Here is a 24,636-nt window from a genome sequence, read left to right as displayed (position 1 = left end):
TGATAGTGGTGATAGCTGCAAACTTCATGAATATACGAAAAACCACTGAATTGAAATGACTCAATGATGCTAAAAAATGATGCTATTGTACGTGGATGATTTCTCAATTTAAAAAAATACCACAAAAAAAAAAATACCACATAGTCCAACGAGAAATTCTCTGACAAAGTACATATTATCGCAAAGAAACATTTGAAATATAACACATATCTATTATGTGAAAATCACACATCTAGTTATGATTTCAAAATGTTGCTTAGTTTAAAAGACAATTATAAATGCACAGTATGAGAAGCCCTTCTGAAGCTTATATTTACTACACTTTTAGATTTATCATATTTCATAGGTTCTGCTTCATTCTGCTTGGAATTTTATTCTGCGTGGAATAAAATCTAAGCAAAGAATGTAACTTTCACTAGCAATGGAACGCACTTAAATCTTAAGTTTCTAACTTCAGAAACTACAGAAACTACAGCATGGTAGTTCGCAAATCAATTTACCAAACGTACAGTTATAGAAGGCATCATAATGTAGTTACTTTAGGTCTGGAAGTCAAACGATCACAGTAGATGTTGTAGCTCTATCGCTTAGCTCTTTCCCACTTCTTCATCTGTGACTGAGATAGGTGGAATTGAAGTTCCTTCTAGCTTTAAAATTTTAAACTTACTCCATCCTATTGTGGCTTTACAGTCAAAAGAATTTTGGAAGTGTTTTCCTTGCTTGGGCATTAAAGCATTCACATTTTAAAATTTAACAAATTATTATTGTAACATTTGAAAGGGATTAAATCAATTAGACCAACTGATTGCATTCCGCTGAGAACTGGCCTGAGGCAATAGCACCATCTGGTGGTGTCTCTTCAAACATAATTTTCTAGAAGACGGTTTGACCTCTCATCAAGTTTAGATATGCCTATTTTAGGAAACAAATTTAATAATGTTGCATATGTTTAAGTTAACTAATGCTTATGTAATTGGTCTTAAAAACTTGTAATTCAACACATTCTCTCAACAAGTATTTGTTTAGTGCCCAAGTGTAAGAACAAAAGAGCAAACAAAAATACTTGCATTCATAGATGTAATAGTCTAGTGAGAGAGAGTAGACAGATAAGCATAATAAGTAAATTATGTTAACTGATAAGTTCTATCAAATATCAGGATAAGGGGGATGTAGGATAGGTTGCAATTTCAAATAAAATCTGAGCAAAGACTTGAAAGAGGTGACGTCAATTCTACACGCTTGTCTCAAGAATAAAATTCCACTGACTTACAATCTAAGTATCTAGCTTTAATTCTAGCGTGCTGCTATAATTCTGCTTCCTCAAATGTTCCTTTCTAGTAAGCAGGGACTGCAATACCAGGTCAATATTAAAAAGAAGGATATTAACATATTAACAGGATAATAAAATATTAACAAGAAGGACTGCATTTTGAAAAATGACGCTGCCCTAAAGATACATACCTTTCCTAGAGTAATGACTTTAGTATCAGGAAAGGTACAGGTGAAGAAAGGAAGGGCTCTAACGCTGACCCTACAGACCACTGCGACGCCTGAAATCTCGATAGCGGTCTCACTGTAAGGCTGCTCCGCAATGGTGACGCAGGGCTCTTCCTATCATTACTATGTAGTTCTATTTCCTGATCCAAGAAAGGAACGGGGGAAAATCAGGTAAACTCCGCAGGGTGCTTCTGGACCAGGAATTTCTGCGACGCCGCAACCTGCGCCCGTGTCCAGTCAGACAGCCGCATCCAGGTCCGACGCGCATTCCTGGTTGGCGGATTCGTCAGTTCTTGGTGTCAGAAGTTAAAATGAAAATTCAAATTTCCCTACTTCGGAAGCCCTTCTTGTCCAAGAAAACAGAAGCAAGAGCAACTCTGAGTCCTTGAATCTTTTTTTTTTTTCTCTCGTGGCTTCCACAATATCTACACCCTGTCTGCCGGGGACTTGCGTCGAAAGTGACGACGCGGACGTTCAGGCCTCGGTTTCCAGCGCGCAGTCGCGGCGGCCCCTCGCTCCCGCCCTTGCCGGGAGGTCCGACGTGGAAGTTGCTGGCTGACCAAGCTTCCAAAGAAACTGTCTGGGAGCTGAGTCCGAGCCGGAGCCGGAGCGCAGGCCTAGGCGAGGGGAGGTGGCGGCGCCAAGACTCGAATAGGAGTCGCTGCCGAGGTCGGGGCCAGTCTCTGACAGTCGACGAGGGCGGACAGGCGGTTCATCATGGGTGAGAGATCTGAGAAGGGAGTCTGGGCGCACTGAGAGGCCGAGGCCGAGGGGGCTGGGGTTGGGGAGAGGAGGAACAGAGGGGCAGGCCTGGGAAGCCCAGAGTAACCGGCGCCTCAGGGAGCTGGTTGCTGAGGACTTCACTCACCTTGGCTTTTCACCAGTGTGCATGGACTCCGACTGCAACCTTCGCTTCCTGTCTCCCCGCGGCGTCAGGGGTGGGTCACCGCGGGTCGGTGAACTTTTTCCTTACCTCCTCGGACCCAGCGCCGCTTGCTGGACGGAGCTGGTCTGCGAAGCTTGGCAACATGTCAGTCGCAAGTTCACGAAGGTTTCTTGGGTGAAAGATGAGCTCTGACCTTGTAGTGGCAGCTTGATATTCTCTCCCTGGTCGCTGGGACAGCGTCAGTTTAAAATCCAAAAGGTGTTGCTCGTAATCTTTTATTGCCAACACGGCATTTATCTGCTTGCCTGTAACTTTTCCTGTAAGAGAGGAATGTGGAGGGGCTAGTGGGCAGGGAAGGTATTACGGGTCAGTGATGACGTTTTAAACTCAATTTTTGGAGTGCTAATTGAGAGATCTACATTGTCGTGAAAAGCAGCAGGTAGAGAGCTTCGCTCCCCACTGGAGCCCAAATGAAGGTGCACATTTTTAACTTGCTCACAACTCTCCAAGTGATGCAGATTCTTTGGGTTATTTAAATACCTCAGCTATTTTCTGGGGAGTTTCCATATTGCTCTGAAACATCAGAAGTGCCTTCTTGTCTTTTTGCATAACCCTGTCAGTTTTTTTTCCTACTGCCTGTTTTTAACCTATAAGAAAGGATTTTGTCAAGTCACACTCCTTATGTTACAAACTTTCAAGGTTCTCTAGCCCGTGGTGGATTCTTTTTCCAGACTTGTTTTTAATTTTGTCATTTCTTTGTAAAATAACCAGATGTTGTTTGTGAGCATCATTTCTGTTGTCAGCTTTTTTTATATTGTTAGTGTAACTTTTTTCTAATCTTTTCAATTGTCTTTTGGTAAGAAAGGGCCAGAGTGCTTTTATTGGGTAGGGAGGGGTAATCATTAAAGAAAGAACTTATTTTAAAAGAGCTTCTTGTTTGATTGTAGAAATAGTAAAGATTCTGAATTTCCACCTCTGTTACTCTTAGGGGTTATTTTATTTAAACACACATCAACAATTTAATCTAGTACTGGGAGGCCCTGCTGAGACAGAGGATGATTTTAAATTTTAACTTTTTTTCAGCTGTATTGAGGTATGAATGACAAAAATTATGTATATTTAAGGTGTACAGCATGATATTTTGATACACTGTGAAATGATTACCACATTCAAGCTGATTAACATGTCCATCACCTTACAGTTACCCTTTTTGTGTGTGGGATGAGAACACTTTGAGATCTGCTGTCTTGGAAAATTTCAAGTGTACAATACATTATTTATTAAACATAGTTACCATGATGTTCATTAGATCTCCAGAACGAATCTTCTAATCAATGTGTATATCCTTTGACTAACACTGACTGTGTCATTTTCCCCACTTTCCTAGCATCTGGTAGCCACGATTCTATTCTCTGTTCACAAGTGCTTTTATATTACACAATACTTTGTATATAGGAAGCTTTCTGGTAATAGTTCATGATATGTTGAATGTAGCTTTTTATTATTTTTTTAAATGTTTTCCATCAGAAACAATTTTTGTTATTTTTGGCTTCTGTCTCAATTTCTTTGCAAGTTACATTCCTTACAGAGAATTCTCAGTGATTGAAAGTACTTATGGTACTGCTGTGGTTCAGCAATAATAACTGCTGCTCGTGTTCAAGGACTTCATTGTCCCACTACCATTCTAATTTGCCCTTTAATTTCTAGGGGTGATGAGGATATCATGTGAAGCTATCCACATTCTCTTGTTTAGAAAGTGAGCTCCATGAGGGGAGTCATATTTCTCTTATTTTTGAGGATATCTTCTGAGCCTGCCTAACATAGTATCCAGGACATGGTAACAATCAGTAATTACTAGTGTGATGTTGAATGATGTATTTCACTGGAAGCAATGCACCTATGAATGGAGGAAAATATTACAATGTTACTGAATTTAGTATAGCTTTTAAAGAGCAAGATTAAATGTTTTGTGGATTTAGTTCTTGAAATGATATTGAAATACATTTTTGTTATTTTCTAAGGTGGCTTTTTCTCAAGCATTTTTTCCAGTCTGTTTGGAACTCGGGAAATGAGGATTTTAATTTTGGGATTAGATGGAGCAGGAAAAACTACAATTTTGTACAGATTACAGGTTGGAGAAGTTGTGACTACTATTCCTAGTAAGTGTTGGTATGATAAACTAATTATAGGGGCTTTTGTTTTCCATTGAAAAAAATTTATTTCTGAATACATATGTAATGTAATTAATAAGATTTGTAGACTTCTATGAGCATAATATTGACAACATTTTTTTCATAAATTTACAGACAGTTTGGCTTAATTTATGAAACCCTGTGCATGGCTGAGTTCTGCTGTTTAGAGCTGTTGTAAAAGTTGGGTAGAGTTAAGCCACATAGTATCATTGAGAGCCAGTATCTTTATTGATAAAATGAAGATAATAAATATTCATTGGCTTTGAAAATAAAGCCAGTGAGTAAGGAAAATGAATCAGGTATATAAAATACTTTGTAAATCTGAGTAAAGAATTACCAGTATGTTGATACTAAGTCATACTATTACATGTGCAGTGTTTTTTTTTCTGTACTTGTTGTTATTTGATTAAGATTAGTTTTTTTTTTTAGTAATTCTATTGATTATTTTTAAAAATCTGAGTTGAAGAGACTGAGTGTTGAATTAATCTGGAATTTAAAAATATCCAGAAAAGTAACACCTTTAAATCAATTGATATCTTAGAAAAATATTCTTCAGTAGTCCTAATTTACTACATAAGAAGACTGTTCTGTTACTTGCCCTGAAGATTAGTATACTTAAACTAAGTTCAATAGTTTGTAGACTTTGCTCAAGAATACTTATGTCTTTAAGTTACTCCATCACTCAAGGTATTTCTGTTTAGTACTATTTACATTTCCAGATTAAAAAAGAAAAGTCTAGCTTTTACAAAAGAACTTTTCGAGCCGTGTCATCTGTTAGTTCTTGCTACCACCTTCAAGAAATTTCAGCTTCTTTGGTTTTTGTTTCTCAAATCGCCCGTCTGTGCTGCAGTTGAGTCATGGTGGCCCCTGCGGTACCCACAGCTCAGTGGATTGCGTTTCAGCAAATGTGGTTTATACCACGTCCTTCTGCTGTGCAAATAAACAACATTTGTAATTGAGGTTGAATATGGTGATTACACTGCTACCTAATTCTAAGGGAGACATCATGAACTTGGTTTTTACTTTTTCACTCAGATTTGCTATAGTAATTTTTTTATACTTGCCATATATACTCTTCAGCATTGTTTACCAGTATAAACTTAAATCTAAAAAATTAATTGTCCAATTATAGCTATGTTATATTTTACTTTGATTTTTTTTGTTTGTAAAATTTTATTAATTTTTATATGTATAGCTCCTAAGTTTTTTCAGCATCCTCTCCAGCTCCTCTGGATTCCTTTCATTGAAAATAATAGTATCTTGCCTTAGGCATGTGATGCCAAGCCCCACCTAAGAAGGATGGCAGGGGAAGGGGTTGAGACTCCTCCCCTTTGACCATCTAGCTGTGACCTTACTGTGGATGAATTCTTGAGGAAGTCTTCAGAGGGCCTGTGAGATTCCCTGCCTTAGTGAACTCAGCTTCCATAAAGAGGTATACAGCCATTGCTGTGCCTTACTGAAGTTTAGAATCTAGGCTTTTGTCCTATTTGCTACCTACCAAAATTCCATTTTTTGTAATGTGTTTACAACTGTCCTTTCTAAGTATAACTTTCTGAATGCTTTTGTATGCCAGTGTTTAACATAATAGGATTTCCATTTAGCTAAGAATATCTAATTGCAGAGGTGGCTGGGGGTTCTTCTATACCCTGAAAGTGGGATTGATCTTGCTTATTGTGGGGGGGAGGTGTGTGTGTTGTATAGCACAGCATACTGTCGTAAATGGAATAATATTTGAACTAATAATGTGATTCAACAGTTACCACTAATTGCTGAAACCCAGGGCACTTTGAAGACAGAATGTATCAGTCTACATATACTGTTAATTTGCTTTCTTTTCCAGCCATTGGATTTAATGTTGAGACAGTAACATACAAGAACCTTAAATTCCAAGTCTGGGATTTGGGAGGACAGACAAGCATCAGGTATGGTACAAAGGCCAGACCATTTTGTAGTACTGGGATCTTTATTGCTCTTTTAGGGTTAGCAGCAGTAAACCAAAATATGTCTTCTTTTGTAATGTAATGGGTGCCACCTAGTTTAAAATGAGGTAAAACCGCCTTATTCTCTCAATTAAATCTGAGAATTAAAGATTTTTAACTAAAAAATTAAAATCTACAGAAGTCAGTTTTTCCTATATCACTTGGATGAAAATTTTTTCCATGCAAGTCTCAAGACCTGATTACTTCAGTCAGTTCAGTTCAGTCGCTCAGTCATATCCGACTCTTTGCGACCCTCTGAACCGCAGCATGCCAGGCCTCCCTGTCCATCACCAACTCCCGGAGTCCACCCAAACCCACGTCCATCGAGTCGATGATGCCATCCAGCCATCTCATCCTCTGTCGTTCCCTTCTCCTCCTGCCCTCAATCTTTCCCAGAATCAGGGTCTTTTCAAATGAGTCAGCTCTTCGCATCAGGTGGCCTAAGTCCTGGAGTTTCAGCTTCAGCATCAGTCCTTCCAATGAACACCCAGGACTGATCTCCTTAAGGATGGATTGGTTGGATCTCCTTGCAGTCCAAGGGACTCTCAAGAGTCTTCTCCAACACCACAGTTCAAAAGCATCAATTCTTCGGTGCTCAGCTTTCTTTATAGTCCAACTCTCACATCCATACATGACCACTGGAAAAACCATAGCCTTGACTAGACGGACCTTTGTTGGCAAAGTAATGTCTCTGCTTTTTAATATGCTGTCTAGGTTGGTCATAACTTTCCTTCCAAGGAGTAAGCATCTTTTAATTTCATGGCTGCAGTCACCCTCTGCAGTGATTTTAGAGCCCAGAAAAATAAAGTCAGCCGCTGTTTCCACTGTTTCCCCATCTATCTGCCGTGAAGTGATGGGACCGGATGCCATGATCTTAGTTTTCTGAATGTTGAGCTTTAAGCCAACTTTTTCACTCTCCTTTCACTTTCATCAAGAGGCTCTTTAGTTCTTCACTTTCTGCCGTAAGGGTGTAGTTTTTAAATAAAAACAATCCTCTAGTTAATTCTTGTCAGTCCCTTCCTCTGTGAAACAGACTGTTTTGGATTTCATGAAAATACCTTTTGGGCCCACCATTTAGGACTGGATGCATTCCCCAAGCATTCTGCTGCCTTTTAACTCATTTTATTTGTTGAACTACTTTGGAGTCATTTGTTAATTTTAGCCATTTCTACTTCGTGTCTTCAGTGATCAATTTAAAGTCTGTGACTAAAATTATTTTTAAAGAACCCATTTCTCTTAAGGAGTTTCTAGTTAAAGATTTATAAGATACAGTGATCAGGTCTGTATGAAACATTTTTTCATCAGTACATTTAGTGATTTTATAGATTCTTCTCTCAGCCTGTAGTCTAAACTCACTCTGAAGCTCCTTGATCCTGTGTTCTATCAATATTCTTTCTACCCATCCCCATCTGAGGCATATGATACATGTCCATCAGAAACAATCATTATGGCATTGATACTGATATGGGTGGGAAAGGATTGGCAAGTAACACCCTTCACCCCACCATAGCCAAGTCCTAGCATATAAATTAACCTATCAGTTTCATTTTCAAATAATAATATATTCTCCCTTTCTGAATTTTCTTTAGGCCATACTGGAGATGTTATTACTCAAACACAGATGCAGTCATTTACGTAGTAGACAGTTGTGACCGAGACCGAATTGGCATTTCCAAATCAGAGTTAGTTGCTATGTTGGAGGTAAGAAAACTTTATTAAAATGTGGGTAAGTCATTTATATTTCCTTGCTCTTTTTATTATTTATTGTCACATGCAGAAATAATTAAAAGGGAAACAACAGGGGTCTCCCCCACACCCACGTCTTTAGTATCATGTTCTTTTATGCAAATTACTTTCTATTCCAAAAATACTGTTGGGGAGAGAGTTGAAGACAAAAAAAAAATTGCAGTCCTATAACTTCCTTTAAATTCCTTAACTTCCAGAAAATTCAGAGCTAAACCCTATCTAAACTGAAGTGACCATTCTAAGTCACTCCTGTGAAGTGATTATTTCTTTAATGCCTTTATTTCTGGTTGTATAAATTAGCATATGGAAGCAGATTTATTATATAAGTATATAAATAATAAAGTATATTTGTTTTAGAAACACTGAAGCTCAGAAAAGTCTGGATTTCTGGCACAGTTCTGGCCTGTTTACCTCTCCCAGCTGTATCATTTTTTCACTCTTCCCTGCGTTTACAGTACCTCAGCCATACCGATATTTCTTTTCTGTGCTCACTGAGTTTGTGTGCCTGACACCTGGTTTAGGGTTTTGCACTTGCTTCTCCTGCTTGGAATTCTCTTTCCCCAAATCTTTGTGTGGCTGTCTTCATGACATGTTTTATCTCACATGTTTCTTCCTCAGAGAGGAGGTCTCAGTTATCTTCTAACCCTTTATCTTACTTTATTCTTTCATTTCTTTCCATTATTTTAAACATATTTGTTTACTTATATATGCTTCCCACCCTAAAGTGTAAAGTTCTTTGCATTACCTTGTACCCCTGATGTGTGGAACAGTGTATAATAGCTCTTAACTGAGAACCCAATACATTATATTCACTGAGGTTTGTAAGACACTGATAAGCTAACTGAATGTAGAGGGTACATTCAGTAGTCATTTAAAAGATTTTAAAATTGTTACATAAGCTTCTCAAATGTACTAGTGATTAACTTAATAATGAAATTGCCTTTGCTTGAGAAAATTAGATGTATAGGTTTCCTTTTCCCACTGAAACAATGATTCTGACTTACTCAATTATTGAATGTTTAAGTTCTAGACAACTTGATTCCTAGTTAGAAGCAAGACTTAGACTATTTTGGACTTCTGAGTTCTTGGATGATGAACTTCTTAGTAGCTTCCAATTATAAATTTCAACCTAAAGTTTTAAAGTTTTGCCTAAATTTTTTTTTTAAACAACATAGCATCACATTTATCATAAGAGTGTCTTAGACCAAATTTAAAGTATAAGGAATTTTAAGGGACTGGTTAATTGCCTTGGGTATAACATATTTTTAAAATATAAGCTTTATTTAGCTGTAATTCACATGGTATAATAAATTTTTATTATATAAAGTATGGCATAAAAGAAATGGATTATTAACTTCAGTTCACAGTTCTCAAATTGTATTGGATTGTTGTTATGTTATTTGTGGTATTAGGATTTGACTTGTGTAATCTTTCTCCATAGAAAACTAAAAATTGTATTCATTCTTTAGGAATTAACTTTTATTTGATTCAATCAATATTTATTTATTAGTGATATAAAGTATATGTGGAGGTTGAATCAGGACCTATTAAAACTTACAGACATAAAACCAATTTGTTTTACCTTTGTACATAAAAACTTCTAAGTGGAGTAAAGAAATAAAAAAAGGAGCTAGAAAATATGCTTTTAAAATAACGATTTTTTTTTTTTTTTGGCGTTTCTTCCTAAACTCAGGAGCAAATTGATTAGAGGAAATATTTTTTTGTTTTATTTAGGAAGAAGAGCTGAGAAAAGCCATTTTAGTGGTGTTTGCAAATAAGCAGGACATGGAACAGGCAATGACTCCCTCAGAAATGGCAAATTCACTTGGGTTACCTGCCTTGAAGGACCGAAAATGGCAAATATTCAAAACTTCAGCAACCAAAGGCACTGGCCTTGATGAGGCAATGGAATGGTAAGTGTCATGTTTCCAGAAGCCATTTGTGGATTTGTGTGTCCATGCATTTGTAATTTCCCTTTGGTCTTAAGGATGAAATCAGATTACTTTGCAGTTTATCATATTAAGTTCCTCCACCCTTTTCTTCCACTGGTTTTCATCTACATCTGCTTTTGTTTTAGCCACAGGTACTAATTTTAGTTAGGTAAACCACCTATCTGCTACATTTCTAGCTTTTTCCCTTACTCACCTCACCCTCCAGTTCCTTATCCTCCAGGACTTAGGTTGAGGCTCTCTGCTTCTCAAGAGCCTTCCATACCTCCGGGCCCACTGCCTTACCACACACACAGATGTCCTTGTCAGAGATCAGTGATATAATAGTACTTGTTACACTGTCTTGTAGTTGGTTTGTGCATTTGCTTATTAAATTATCATCTTGAGGACTGAGGCTAGTTTTCATCTCTGAATTATCCACATCTGGCCTGGCTATAGTAGGTAGCAGCCTGGAAAGTGGCTATTTGGTTGTTTTTGATTTTTCATTCAAAGCATAGACAAAGTGAGAGCTAAGATACACCCTTGTGGAAATTGAGTCCATAACCTCATTCTTCTAATATAACCATCTTCACTTTCATCATTTAAAGTGCTTTGGAATTCATCTTCAGCATGAAATTTATGTTATAAACAGTCATTCTCTATACCTGAACATTTGAAGTTAATTTTGTGAAACTGTTCATTTTCTCTTCACAGGTTAGTTGAAACATTAAAGAGCAGACAGTAATTCAGTCACTTTCGCTCCTCTGAAACGAGACCGCATCACATATCCCTTTGGAAACAGTGAAGTGTGCTCCACACTACTAAATGCTAAAGCTGTCTGATTGTCGGCATATACCGAACTGACTGGAACATTTATAATACATGTTAAAACTAAGTATTTGGTTGGAAGGGTAACTCATTGTGATTGAACCAACTGAATGTCTGTCCTATATAATGTAAAATATTCCTTCCTTGTTATCTTGTGTTAAGGTATATATTCTATTTGTATGCAATTCTTATTCAGATACAGTCCTATTAAAGAATGTTCTCTTAATGAGGAAAAAGCCCTCCGGTTTTTAAATTAGTGGTTCCATCCTGTTTGTATTCACACCAATTTATATCTTAATTCAGATTTTTCCCTCTAAAATGAATTAGGTTTTTCCAAATTTCCTAATCCAAAAGATTAGGCTCAATAGAGTAGGCCAAGAACCTAGCGTGGGTAATTATAGTCTTCATTTGCTTAATGACCATTTGATCTAAGCTGTTTCATTTAAAAGCTTTTGGTTATAGGCATGAAATAATTATTTTGGTGGCTAACTTCACTGACTTATCTGTAATTATTATTTTATAGTATTTTTAGCTGTTTGGAAATTTTTTTCAGATTTGGACCTACTCAGTCAATTTGTACAGGAATCCTGCCATGTTGCTAGGACATCATTTTTACATCTTCATTTTTATGGACATGGACCCAAAATGCTGATAGACTGGCTTGACTAAAGTCACCTGCAAGGGAGGTGGGAACAGGGCTTACAGAGAGATTTCAGGGTCAGAAGCTTGTCCCATGAACTATACTATAAATTCCTGGAAGTGCCAACATTGACAACACAACTTAATTCCTTATGTAAAATTAAGCTAATAGAAGTAGACATAGTAGATTCAAAATAATGTCTATAAAATTTTCCATACTAGTAGAGGTAGTAGAAATAGTCCTAAATGGTTATATTTGATTGAATTCACAACACAGTAAACAAAATTTCACATTAAAGGAAATTTTTTGAAAACAAGACTTATTTTAAGAAGCATTGTAAAGGATTTTTTACTGCCTTTGGTTCCTTCTGTCTACCTGTAATTGAACATGTAACTTTGAATGGTGAAAAGTCAAAATCTTATTGATTCTAGAGGGAGAGAAACTAAGTATTCCTGATTTTAAAAATTAGGCTTACTGCTGCTAGACTATCAAAAACAATTATTTCCTAATGGACTTTTAAAAGGAACTTTACAAACAACCCAGTCTACAGTGAGACAGAAATAAATAGAGACCTTAATAATTACTAAAATTGGGAGCAATTTTTTTCAGGCCTTCTTCCAGGAGCATGTGTTCCCAGTGTACCCATTAGTACTAACAGCATATAACTGACATTGTGTCATAGTTTGCCAGGCACTCCTGATGGGCAAACTGTCTTTTTCATGTTCTTATCCCTAACGTCCAGTATGATGCCTGGCACATTATGGCACCTCAGAATATGTTCATGGTTAAAAATGGTAGGCTGTGTTTGTCAGCTAGGAAGATAGTACACCAGCACTTTACACTTGGGTCCCTTTCTGGTCAGTGGCACATAGCTAGTGTTAGACTTGGACCCAAATGGATAAGCACTCCCCAGTGGTTCAGGAACACTGTGAAAATAGAAGTGTGGGGAGGTGCAACCCTGGCAGGCAAACAGTGCCTGACAAATAGCCGTGGTAGCAAAGGCCTGCACTTGGGTGATCCTGATCCCCCTGATTTGCCACAAAGAATAGGATGGGGTAAATAGAGCATGCACTGACATTAAGCTGGTATAAATGAGAAGGTCCTTGTGTAGTAGGAATAGCTGTACAGGTGTGGTATAGGAGGTTGAATGTTTGTATTTATAAAAATCTACTGAGTCTTGTTTCATGAGAAGCCTGAAAAGGACCAAACTTGAAATCAGAGCATATGAGTTCTAGGCGCAAAGGGCCACTCCATCAATTTCTGTTTGGTTTTTCTTTTTTGTACAAATAATATCAAAGGTGTCTTAGTGCTCACATTCTATTTTATGATTGTTTGGTAGTGGTACTGTGTCATGTGATCAGATTTAAAGACAAATCGAGAGTGGAGTTCTATTATCAGAATACCTGAGATGCACTTTAAATCGTGGACATGTAAGCTCCTTGAGGGCAGGGACCATACCTTACTTACGGTTAGAACCCCTTGCATCTAGTGTGGTGCACCTGGCACATACTTGGTACTGGGCTCTCAATAAATATTTACTGGAATAAATATTGATTAAATACTGATTAAAATGATTAAATATTGATGAAAACAAAGCCGTGCTCAATATACTTCAGATATTTATTTTTCCTGACTTTGCCTTTAGTATTAATAACTTTTTTGATTTAGAAATTTTTTATAAAAGCAAATACCTGCACTTTAAATCACTTAGAATTGGGTCTGCTTTCCAGGATGCCCCATGTTTATTCTTTTGGGATATTACAAACACCTTGGAAGTGTGAGAACTCCTGTTTGAGATACAAACTGCACCATAACACAAATTGTGAAGTTCATGAATGTTTGAACATTTGATTCCTATGCTACATGCTGTAATATTCTAACCCCGTCACCATAAAGAGCGTGGGCTTTCAGTCCCAGGTTTAATCTTGACTTCTGCATTCAACCTGTGTCACCCTTAGGTAGATTATTTAACCCGAGAGGAGATTCCTTATCTGTAAAATAATGAGTTTAAGGAAGCTGTCAGAAAGACTTAAATAAATATGAGTTAAATAAAACGTAAAGTGTAGGATGCTTTTTCCTCCCCCTACCCTTCCAAATGTATTGGATACTAAAGTATATTGCTTCTGTTTAATACATCAAGTGTAGAGAGGCAAAAGATACCATATGGTTGAACAAGATAATGCCAGACTGTTTTCCAAAGTGTTTTATAAAAAAAGTTCCCTTTCCTCCACCACGCTTGTCAACATTTGGTGGTGTCAGCCTTGTTAATCTGAAGGGTTCAAAATGGAGTTTCATTTACATGTTAATCTGCATTTTCCTGATTACTAACAAGGTTAATACAGGAGTGACTCAAAAAAAGTAACTAGCAGACACAGCTGATACTCTGACCCTACTGGTGCAGGCTGTAGCCCTTTCATCTCTGGTTGGGGAGACAGTGGTGTCCAGGCCCTCGCCAAGCCAGGGTGGCCGTTCTGAAGCTCATGAGCGCCACCACCAGGTGGTCTCACGGCAAGGACTTGCTAACCAGTACAGAAGTACCTTAAGAGCCTATTTGCTAACTGGGCTAGAGGGCCACTTACATTTCCTCTGCAACGCCTATTTCTATATTTTGCCACTTTTTCAACTGTGTTATCTTCGTTGATTATAGGTATTTCTTATATAGCCTGGGTACTATTAATCCTTTATCAGTACAGGGTACATACCACGTCCCAGTTGTGTCTTCTTGTAAATAGAAGTTCTTAATTTTTATCACATCATCCCTCTCTAGATAGCACTTTTTGTCTTATTTTTCATCATCTGACAGGGCAAGCCCCTCACCCTATTTTCCTTTTTTAAGAGTATCATGGCTATTTTCGACTTACTATTCTTCCATGTACATTTCAGAATCAGCTTGTTGGGATAATATGAAGAACTTCTTTGGGATTTTGCTCCGATTTGTATTCAACTACAGGTTTCCAACTGGGGAAGAACTAGCAACTTATGATACTAAATCTTCCTACCCATGAATGTAGTGAAACTTCTCCATTTGTCCAGGTCTTTCTTAATGCTCACGTTTTCAGCTCAGCAGTCGCTCAGTTGTGTCTGACTCTTTGCAACCCCATGGACAGCAGCACACCAGGCCTCCCCGTCCATCACCAACTCCCAGAGCTTGCTCACATTCATGTCCATTGAGTCGGTGATGCCATCCAGCCATCTCATCCTGTCGTTCCCTTCTCCTCCTGCCTTCAATCTTTCCCAGCATCAGGGTCTTTTCTGGTGAGTCAGTTCTTCACATCAGTACTGGAGTTTCAGCTTCAGCATCAGTCCTTCCAATGAATATTCAGGACTGACTTCCTTTAGGATGGACTGACTAGATCTCCTTGTAGTCCAAGGGACTCTCAAGAGTCTTCTCCAATATCACAGTTCAAAAGCATCAATTCTTTGGCCCTCAGCTTTCTTTATAGTCCAACTTCTCACATCCACACATGACTACTGGAAAAAAATAGCTTTGACTAGACAGACCTTTGTTGGCAAAGTAATGTCTCTGCTTTTTAATATGCTGTCTAGGTTGGTCATAGTTTTTCTTCCAAGGAGCAAGTGTCTTAATTTCATGGCTGCAGTCACCATCTGCAGTGACTTTGGAGCCCCCCAAAATAAAGTCTGTCACTGTTTCCATTGTTGCCCCATCTATTTGTCATGAAGTGATGGGATCAGATGCCATGATCTTAGTTTTCTGAATGTTGACCTTTAAGCCAACTTTTTCACTCTCCTCTTCACTTTCATCAAGAGGCTCTTTAGTTCTTCCTCCCTCTCTGCCATAAGAGTGGTGTCATCTACATATCTGAGGTTATCAAGATTTTTCCCAGCTATCTTGATTCCAGCTTGTGCTTCATCCAGCCCAGCATTTCACACGATGTACTCTGTGTATCAGTTAAATAAGCAGGGTGACAATATACAGCCTTGACGTACTCCTTTCCCAATTTGAAACCAATCTGTTGTTCCATGTCCGGTTCTAACTGTTGCTTCTTGACCTGCATACAGATTTCTCAAGAGGCAGGTCAGGTGGTCTAGTATTCCCATCTCTTTCAGAATTTTCCATAGTTTATTGTGATCTATACAGTCAAAGGCTTTGGCTTAATCAATAAAGCAGATGTTTACATGGAATTCTCTTGGTTTTTCTATGATCCAATGGATGCTGGCTATCTGATCTCTGGTTCCCCTGCCTTTCCTAAATCTGGCTTGAACATCTGGAAGTTCATGGTTCACGTATTGCTGAAGCCTGGCTTGGAGAATTTTGAGCATTACTTTGCTAGCGTGTGAGATGAGTGCAGTTGTGTGGTAGTTTGAGCATTCTTTGGCATTGCCTTTCTTTGGGATTGGAATGAAAACTGACCTTTTCCAGTCCTGTGGCCACTGCTGAGTTTTCCAAATTTGCTGGCATATTGAGTGCAGCACTTTCAAAGCATCATCTTTTAGGATTTGAAATAGCTCAGCTGGAATTCATAGTGATGCTTTGTTCATAGTGATGCTTCCTAAGGCCCACTTGACTTTGCATTCCAGGACGTCTGGCTGTAGGTGAGTGATCACACCATCATGGTTATCTGAGTCATTAAGATCTTTTTTGTATAGTTCTTCTGTGTATTCTTACCACCTCTTCTTAATATCTTCTGCTTCTGTTAGGTCCATACTATTTCTGTCCTTTATTGAGGCCATCTTTGCATGAAATGCTCCCTTGGTATCTCTTATTTTCTTGAAGAGAGCTCTGGTCTTTCCCATTCTACTGTTTTCCTCTTTTTCTTTGCACTGATCACTGAGGAAGGCTTTTTTGTGTCTCCTTGCTATTCTCTGGAACTCTGCATTCAAATGGGTATATATATCTGTATATATCTATATAAAATTTTGTAATTTTGCAAATCATCTGCTTGATTTACTCCTAACTTCTTCTACCTGTTGTCTTGCTATTTTAATGGGTATTTTTAAAAAGAAAAGTACATTTTAAAACTATCATTAGTGTCAAATGCTTTTTAGACAGTGAAGATACAGTAGTAGTATGAAATATTTTAATTAAAAACAAACGAATTATATTAAACTGTATAATATTATACAATCTATGCCAAAGTTTAAATAATAAAACCTGCTATGATTTTGGACCAGCAGGTAGACCAGAAAGTTCATGTTTAGGGTAAATTTGGACACTGTTAGCACAGGACACTGTTAGCACAGGGAACACTTTACTCCACCATTGCTAAATCTTTCAGGCTGTGGCTCTTTTGTCTTTTGGCCTTATAGCCTGGACGCAGGAACTCAATCTTTCTCTTCTTTGCTTCACTTTTGTTTTTGTGTTTCTTCAGCTTTTTCTTGGCAGCAATATCAGGATTAGTTACAAACTTGAAAAGAGAATAGAAATTTTGTATTACTTTTAAAGTAAATGTTAAACCAATAAAAATCAAATGCAGAAATGGACCATTTTTGAAAATCACAAAATCTGGAGCCCCAGCTATAAAGTCCCACCTCTCAAACACAGCCAATTTCTCTTCCCCCCCTGAGCAAGTATGACACACACATGCACACACGCCTGGTTAAAAATAGTTAAGTCCAATGAACAGGTCGATTTCAAGCAGCAAGCCTACCTCCAAAGCCTTTCTCTTTTTCCGGAGTGCCCTTTTCTCAGTAGCCTGTTTCTGTACAGAGGCAAAGGCTAATGAGAAACTCTCGAGCCCGACCAGCTTTTTCAGTAGTTCTATGATTTCCTGGGATAGATTCTTCAGTGAAGGGTCTAATGACACACAGAGAGTAACAATCAGGAACACACAGGAAAGGACATATTTGAACATCTACAAAATTAACATGCATTACTTCAGCATTAAACACTGATCTAAAAGCTAGTCTCTTTGTCTCTGAGTTCCTGAGATAGGGGAATAAGCAGAAATGTTGGACACAGCGTTCCAAGGCACCTCCTCCTCAAGGATGCGGCAAGAGATCAGAGACCATGAAACACTTTCCCACGGGGATCCTGGCTCAGAAGACATTCAAGTAATTTGAGAACTGGACAAATGTTTTGTGTTACCTTTATTAGCCTGCTCAGGTCTGTGCAGATGGTGGCAAAGAAAGGTAAGCATGTATCTCTAGGTCCTCTCTAATTCATGGGTCACAGAGGCTTGGCTCTGGCTGTAACCTCTTCTTTTTGGGGCGGGGGGTGGGGTGGGGGCACGGAATCAAAGACTCTGTTAACCACCAGTGCCTGACAAATATTCGGTGCTCAGTGAGTGCTGGTTGAGAGCCAAAGCCAACCTGACCTACTCTAAGGAAACTCTCAGGGTTGTAGGAATAAGACAGCTCCTGTTTTGACATTTACTTCATTTGTTAATACTTTAAAACTCTTAACATTCACTTTACTCCCTTGCTTTCCACTAGTCCTGTTACCAAAAGAGATAACTTAAGGATCACTGAGGGAAAGGTACCAAATGAACCAGGCAAGAAAATATCCTGGGAAAAATGAAAACATCTGAACTAAAAACTATTTGATAGTTCTGCCTTATAATTCTTAAGAGACTATAGTGAAATTTGTTCATTATTGTTCACAGCACTGTGAGGTTTAGAACCACCCCAAATTGGTTTTCTTTTAATATTTAATCTACACTTAGGAGTTAAAAACATCATCCTTTAGGAGAGAAACCTTCACTCTTAGACACAAGAAAGCATATAGAAGATAGTGAAAAATAACACAAATATGCCTTATTTGTTTGCTGTTGCCTTGATACCTAGGCAAGTTTTCTTTGTTAAACTCTGGCAGAAAGGGAGGACAGAAAAGAAGAAGGAAGCATTCAGGAGAGAAGATAGGTATTTTAACATGTAGAAAAGGACGCAGAATTACCCTGCTCTGAATAGGTGCTGTTCAGTTCCCGGAACAAAGGCGCTATGATCACTGGGAGGTACGGCTTCACCTTGTCTATTCCAAGGTCCATTGCTATGGCTCCGAGAAATTTAAAGATGCATGTTCTCTGAAAGTACAGATCATTTTTCTTTTGTACTTGTAGCTACAGAGTTAACTTAGAAAACAAGGTCTATTTAGGAGCAGATATTATGCTACAGTTCTGGGTTCAAAAGGTTCTAGGGACTTGGGAGGATAGCTAGTATCATTAAAATTAAAAAAAAAAAAAAGAAAAAAAAGACTGCTTTCAGGCATTTTGCATATGCACCACACCTTTAAGGGGTTTCTAGGTGAATAAGCAGCTTCCACTGTTGCGATCCGGGACAGTTTCTGGATCAGCCAGAGCAGTGTGGCTGGCTTGCCGTGCTCTTCCTTCTCATCTGCACACGCCTTGTGTTCTTCCACACCCTCTCTGGCCGTGCCATCACCGAAAACTTCCTGTTCTTCCATGTCTTCTTTTATGTCCCCTTGCTTATCCCCAGAATCAGGTTCCAGTAAATATAAGACTTTGGCTACAAACAACAAATTCTTAACAACCTTAGAAAAAAGGGGTGTGGGGAGGGGGGGAGAGGGGAAAGGTAAGAATTAGATTCTGATTTTGCAGTAAATATGGCTTGGTAAAGCAGAAGCTAAAACAGCTATCCTACAATTAGACAATAAAAAACTGGTATTCCAATATTCTTGAGCAGTCCCGTTTTGTAAAAATTCAGTTTACCCTACAGTGTGTCCAAATCTACTTCCATGTAACTTTTATCCATTTGGCCTACTTTTGTTCTTTAAGGTCCCACTGAGTAATTTCATTCTGGACCATCCATTTACTATTTTTCAAGAGGCTTTCATCCTCATTCCATTAAATTCCTTCCTCTAGTCTTCACAGAAGTAACAATTTTCATTTTTTGAGCACTGACTAGTTGCTTTGTATACATTCCAATTCAACTTTAAAATACCCCTATCAGGTACTGCTGGGCTTTCCAGGTGGCACTAGAGTCTGCCTGCCAATGCGGAGACGCAACAGACATGGGTTTGATCCATGGGTCAGGAAGATCCCCTGGAGCAGGAGATGCGACCCGCTCTAGTATTCTTGCCTGGAGAATCTATGGGCAGAGGAACTTAGCAGGCTACAGTCCATGGGGTTGCAAAAAGTCAGACACAACTGAGCACATCAAGTACTGTTATCAGCAGAGAAAACCAAGGCAGGCACAGAGTTGCTGAATCTCACCCAAAGACAAAGTGGTCAGCCAGAAGTCAAAGGTCTTTGGAATTCAAGCCCAAGTTCTTGTATACTGAGCCTCTTCTTTCCCACATATCCCATTAAACTAAACTGCCCAGGGGTGGTACTTTCAGTCTTGTAATAATGGACCCATTTATCAAATCCTAATCTTGGGACATCTATGAAATCTCTGGTGTGGGTATTTCACACCTGTTGTGTGGAGGAGGAAATCAAGTCGGTTTTGAACTCCTTCGCCATCCTGGCCACTCAACAGAGGAGTAGCCAGGAGAGGCTGCTGTGTGCCTCTAGAGGGGCTATGTGCCTGAAGTTCCCCCAAACGTGGCACTCAGATACTACACGCTGTCCAAGACTAGCCTGGCCATCAAGAGTATCACTTCCTTCTGGAAGCTGGGCCTTTGTGAGGACAGTACCAGATTGGGAGGCCTTTTCCCCCTTAACAACCACTCCACATTGTTAACTACAAGATTAAGGTGAACTAAAATCCATAATTTCGTTCATCCTGGGTCAGTATTAGTCAATCTCTTCCTACCTGTCCTGAGTATGTATGGTTTATCAGCCTCTACTAAAATACACTGTGTGAGACCCCACCCACTGTCCACCCTGGCATGAGTTCTTTGGCCTCACTTTGCTATCCATTCCCCCTGCATTGGGAGCACAGTCTTAATCACTGGACCACCAGCAAAGCCCCCAAATGTACCATTTTTACTGGTAATTTTAAACAGAGCCAGGAGTAATCCCAGTATGGACTCGAGTCGATTAAATATGTGTGCCTAATTGATCATGTATATAATTGTTCATTTATATTTCATTTAATTCCCCAAGACTTAACTAGGAAAAACAAAAACCAAATGTGAGCTTACTGCTATACTGCTGGTGGCATAGGTCCCTTATATTTAACTGGAAGGATTATAATACTCACCTGCTCTCCTAGAGACTGGTCCAAGAATTTGGAGTGCAACTGATGGCAAGAGGCTAGGGAGATACTTTTCATCTGTGAAAAGAAAATGGACATTGGCAGACACAACACAGGGTATTCCTGATTGTTTTTGAAAAACTTTAAGTAACTGTAATAATGCAACTAAGGTAGCAGATTTTTCTCTGAATGACCACCTGCATAGATCTGGAGAAGAAAGGTTCATGAGCAGAAATTAGATGTTCCCTTCTATCTGTCATAAGCATTTTAGCTAAAGGACATGGGGAGAGATAAATCATAATCTTTAGATTACTGGTAGACAACTTAACAACCTTCAAATACTTTCCCTTCCTCTTTTCTTTTCTTCCATCCTCCCCTCTACCTCCCCTAAGAAAAATCTGCTACCTTAGTTGCACTATTATAGTTACTTGAAATGTACCAAGGGAACATTTCATGCAAAGATGGCCTCAATAAAGGACAGAAATGGTATGGACCTAACAGAAGCAGAAGAGATTAAGAAGAAGTGGCAAGAATACACAGAAGAACTGTACAAAAAACACCTTCATGGCCCAGATAATGATGATGGTGTGATCACTCACTTAGAGCCAGATATCCTGGAATGCGAAGTCAAGTGGGCCTTAGGAAGCATCACTATGAACAAAGCTAGTGGAGGTGATGGAATTCCAGTTGAGCTCTTTGAAATCCTGAAAGATGATGCTGTGAAAGTGCTGCACTCAATATACCAGCAAACTTGGAAAACTCAGCAGTGGCCACAGAACTGGAAAAGGTCAGTTTTCATTCCAATCCCAAAGAAAGGCAATGCCAAAGAATGTTCAGACTACCGCACAATTGCACTCATCTCACATGCTAGCAAAGTAATGCTCAAAATTCTCCAAGCCAGGCTTCAACAACACGTGAACCATGAACTTCCAGATGTTCAAGCTGGATTTAGAAAAGGCAGAGGAACCAGAGATCCAATTGCCAACATCTGCTGGATCACAGAAAAAGCAACAGAATTCCAGAAAAACTATTTCTGCTTTATTGACTATGCCAAAGCCTTTGACTGTGTGGATCACAATAAACTGTGGAAAACTCAAGAGATGGGAATACCAGACCACCTGACCTCTTGAGAAATCTGTATGCAGGTCAAGAAGCAACAGTTAGAACCAGATATGGAACAACAGACTGGTTCCAAATTGGGAAAGGAGTACGTCAAGGCTGTATATTGTCACCCTGCTTATTTAACTTATATGCAGAGTACATCATGAGAAACGCTGGGCTGGATGAAGCACAAGCTGGAATCAAGTTTGCTAGGAGAAATCTCAATAACTTCAGATATGCAGATGACACCACCCTTATGGCAGAAAGGGAAGAAGAACTAAAGAGCCTCTTGATGAAAGTGAAGAGGAGAGTGAAAAAGTTGGCTTAAAGGTCAACATTCAGAAAACTAAGATCATGGCATCCGGTCCCATCACTTCATGGCAAATAGATGGGGAAACTGGAAACAGTGGCAGACTTTACTTCTTGGAGCTCCAAAATCACTGCAGATGGTGACTGCAGCCATGAAATTAAAAGACACTTGCTTCTTGGAAGAAAAACTAAGACCAACCTAGAGAGCATATCAAAAAGCAGAGACATTACTTTGCCAACAAAGGTCCATCTTGTCAAAGCTATGGTTTTTCCAGGAGTCATGTGAGAGTTGGACTATAAAGAAAGCCAAGAGCTGAAGAATTGATGCTTTTGAATTGTGGTGTTGGAGAAGACTCTTGAGAGTCCCTTGGACTGCAAGGAGATCCAACCAATCCATCCTAAAGGAAATCAGTCCTGAATATTCATTGGAAGGAGTAATGCTGAAGCTGAAACTCCAGTACTTTGGCCACCTGATATGAAGAACTGACTCATTTGAAAAGACTCTGATGCTGGAAAAGACTGAAGGCCGGAGGAAAAGGGGACGCAGAGGATGAGATGGCTGGATGGCATCACCAACTCAATGGACATGAGTGTGAGTAAACTCTGGGAGTTGGTGATGGACAGGGGGGCCTGGCGTGCTGCAGTCCATGGGGTCACAAAGAGTCTGACACAACTGACTGACTGAACTGAACTGATCCTCCACTCATTTAATGTTTATGGCGTTCCCACTATAAGCCAGGTGTCGTGCTAGGCCCTAAGACATGGGAGACAGATATAACATGGTCCCTGCCTAACATTTTCATGAACATGATGATCTCACTGAGGCACCAACAAGGTTATGAAGGAGGCACGACAGACAATATCTTACTTTCCAGCACTGATAAAGAACTTAAATATGTAATGGAGAATAAATATGCTAAATAAGCAAATAAAAAATCTGATTAGTGGTCTAAAATTTTTCTTCAAAAAACTTTGGCCTTGAGGGTGACCCCTCTCTAGTTACTAACACTCGTGTGGATCCACATGTGCATCAGGTTGTTGATGAAGAGTTCCTCCCAAGGGCCAACCCCAAGATAGTAACATGAACCAGAATGAATACCTCACGAAGATGAGGGAAGGAAAAGGTGTTAGAGGAAACTTACCTTTTGCTCAAGGTCAGTTGTTAGGAAGCGGATTGCGACAGGTTCCGAGACTTTCTTTTTAGTTTTTTTGACACGCCGTTTCCTGATAAGTTCCTCAGGTTGGCAGGAGGCAAAGAGCAATCCAAAAATCTGGGCTGCTGTGAGCCACACCCAGCTGTGTGGGTATCTCAAGTGGGCGTGCACGTGACCTGACGGAGCCAAAACACATTCTCAGGCGTCTCAAGGCTTTCCTGACTCTGTGGTGGTGAGCACGACTAATGTCGGCATTTCTTGAGTATCTATTATGTGCCTGAATTTAGGAACCAAAGATGAACAAAATAGTCCCTGCTTCTCAGAAGTGAGGTGGAGACTGAAATAACTAGAGAACCAACTCCTACCATGGGAAATGACATGAGAAGAGAGATCTGAGTAAGCCTAAAAACAGGTCAGTTTCATAAGAACTTAGCTTCAGATTCAAGGAGGTAAGGTAGCATTAACAACTGCAATTTCAAGTTAAAATTAATATAAATATATATATGGGTACACACTCATTTCTCCTAACTGCTGAAATCAGTGGCATCAAGTATTTGACTGGAAAGGTATCATTTATTGAGGCATTCTGTGTGCCAGCCATAGGCTAAGGGTGTTACACATATTAGCTCATTTAGACCTCACAACAGTTCTGTGAGGTTGGAATTGTCATTCCCAGTTTATAGTTCCAGAGGGGGCTAAGTAATATGCCAAGCTGTAACAGGCAGAACCAAGCCTGGCCCCAAAGCTCATATCCTTCAACATGACCTCTTAAAGGATCTTCACTGTGCACCCTTAAAGCTCATACCCTTACGCGCCTCTCAGGGCCACTCTCCATGTACCACACTTGGGAATTACAATAGAAAAGCCTTGTGTTGGGGAACAGGACTAAAATTTTGAATGATCCATGTCATATCTGAATTTTAGTCTATGCTATATTTCATAAAGATGGTTTTACTTTTTTTTATTCAAGCAAAATTCACTTTGTGTTTTTTTGCTTATTTTATTATTATTATTTTTTTTTTCATTTTTTTTTTATATGAACCTTTGCAATACCTCAAAGGAGCCATACCAGAGTAGGTTATACAGTAACTTAGTAACTGGATTGTCTTTCTCATAAAATCATGAGTTCTCTTGAAACAAATGGTTATTTAAAGCATTCACTGCAGTGTCTTTTTCCTAGTATTTAGTTTTGATTAATCAAAGCTAAAATGTTAATAATTCTAGGATCTTATTTTTTATTTAAAGAGTGTTACATAACAAATATTCCTATAGCAATGAAATGATTTTGTAAATTAGGGCACATTTACACACAATGGATTATT

At 39.0% G+C, this 24,636-nt stretch overlaps 2 protein-coding genes across 2 annotated transcripts in view; one reads left to right on the top strand and one right to left on the bottom strand.

Annotated features, from left to right (window-relative positions):
- Positions 1-1,429: 1,429 nt before the first annotated feature.
- On the top strand, positions 1,430-13,291 carry ARL1 (ADP ribosylation factor like GTPase 1). The gene is made up of 6 exons (XM_043439873.1): positions 1,430-2,218; positions 4,405-4,542; positions 6,416-6,497; positions 8,144-8,255; positions 10,035-10,213; positions 10,943-13,291. The coding sequence occupies exons 1-6, from the start codon at positions 2,215-2,217 to the stop codon at positions 10,971-10,973; spliced, it is 546 nt and encodes a 181-aa protein (XP_043295808.1). The 5' UTR covers positions 1,430-2,214; the 3' UTR covers positions 10,974-13,291.
- A 3,430-nt stretch (positions 13,292-16,721) lies between these two features.
- The window catches only part of UTP20 (UTP20 small subunit processome component), a 90,097-nt gene continuing 82,182 nt past the window's right edge, over positions 16,722-24,636 (bottom strand). Inside the window, exons 57-62 of the mRNA XM_043439872.1 lie at positions 23,303-23,490; positions 20,757-20,828; positions 18,880-19,143; positions 18,550-18,676; positions 17,306-17,451; positions 16,722-17,062 (exon numbers count right to left, since the gene is read on the bottom strand). Of these exons, the coding sequence (XP_043295807.1) occupies positions 16,907-17,062; positions 17,306-17,451; positions 18,550-18,676; positions 18,880-19,143; positions 20,757-20,828; positions 23,303-23,490 (953 nt within the window). The 3' untranslated portion in view covers positions 16,722-16,906. The remainder of the gene's footprint in view (positions 17,063-17,305; positions 17,452-18,549; positions 18,677-18,879; positions 19,144-20,756; positions 20,829-23,302; positions 23,491-24,636) is intronic.

Source organism: Cervus canadensis, chromosome 21 (genome assembly GCF_019320065.1).
Source record: "Cervus canadensis isolate Bull #8, Minnesota chromosome 21, ASM1932006v1, whole genome shotgun sequence".
Lineage (NCBI taxonomy): Eukaryota > Metazoa > Chordata > Mammalia > Artiodactyla > Cervidae > Cervus > Cervus canadensis.
This window is presented reverse-complemented; position numbering and strand designations above follow the sequence as displayed.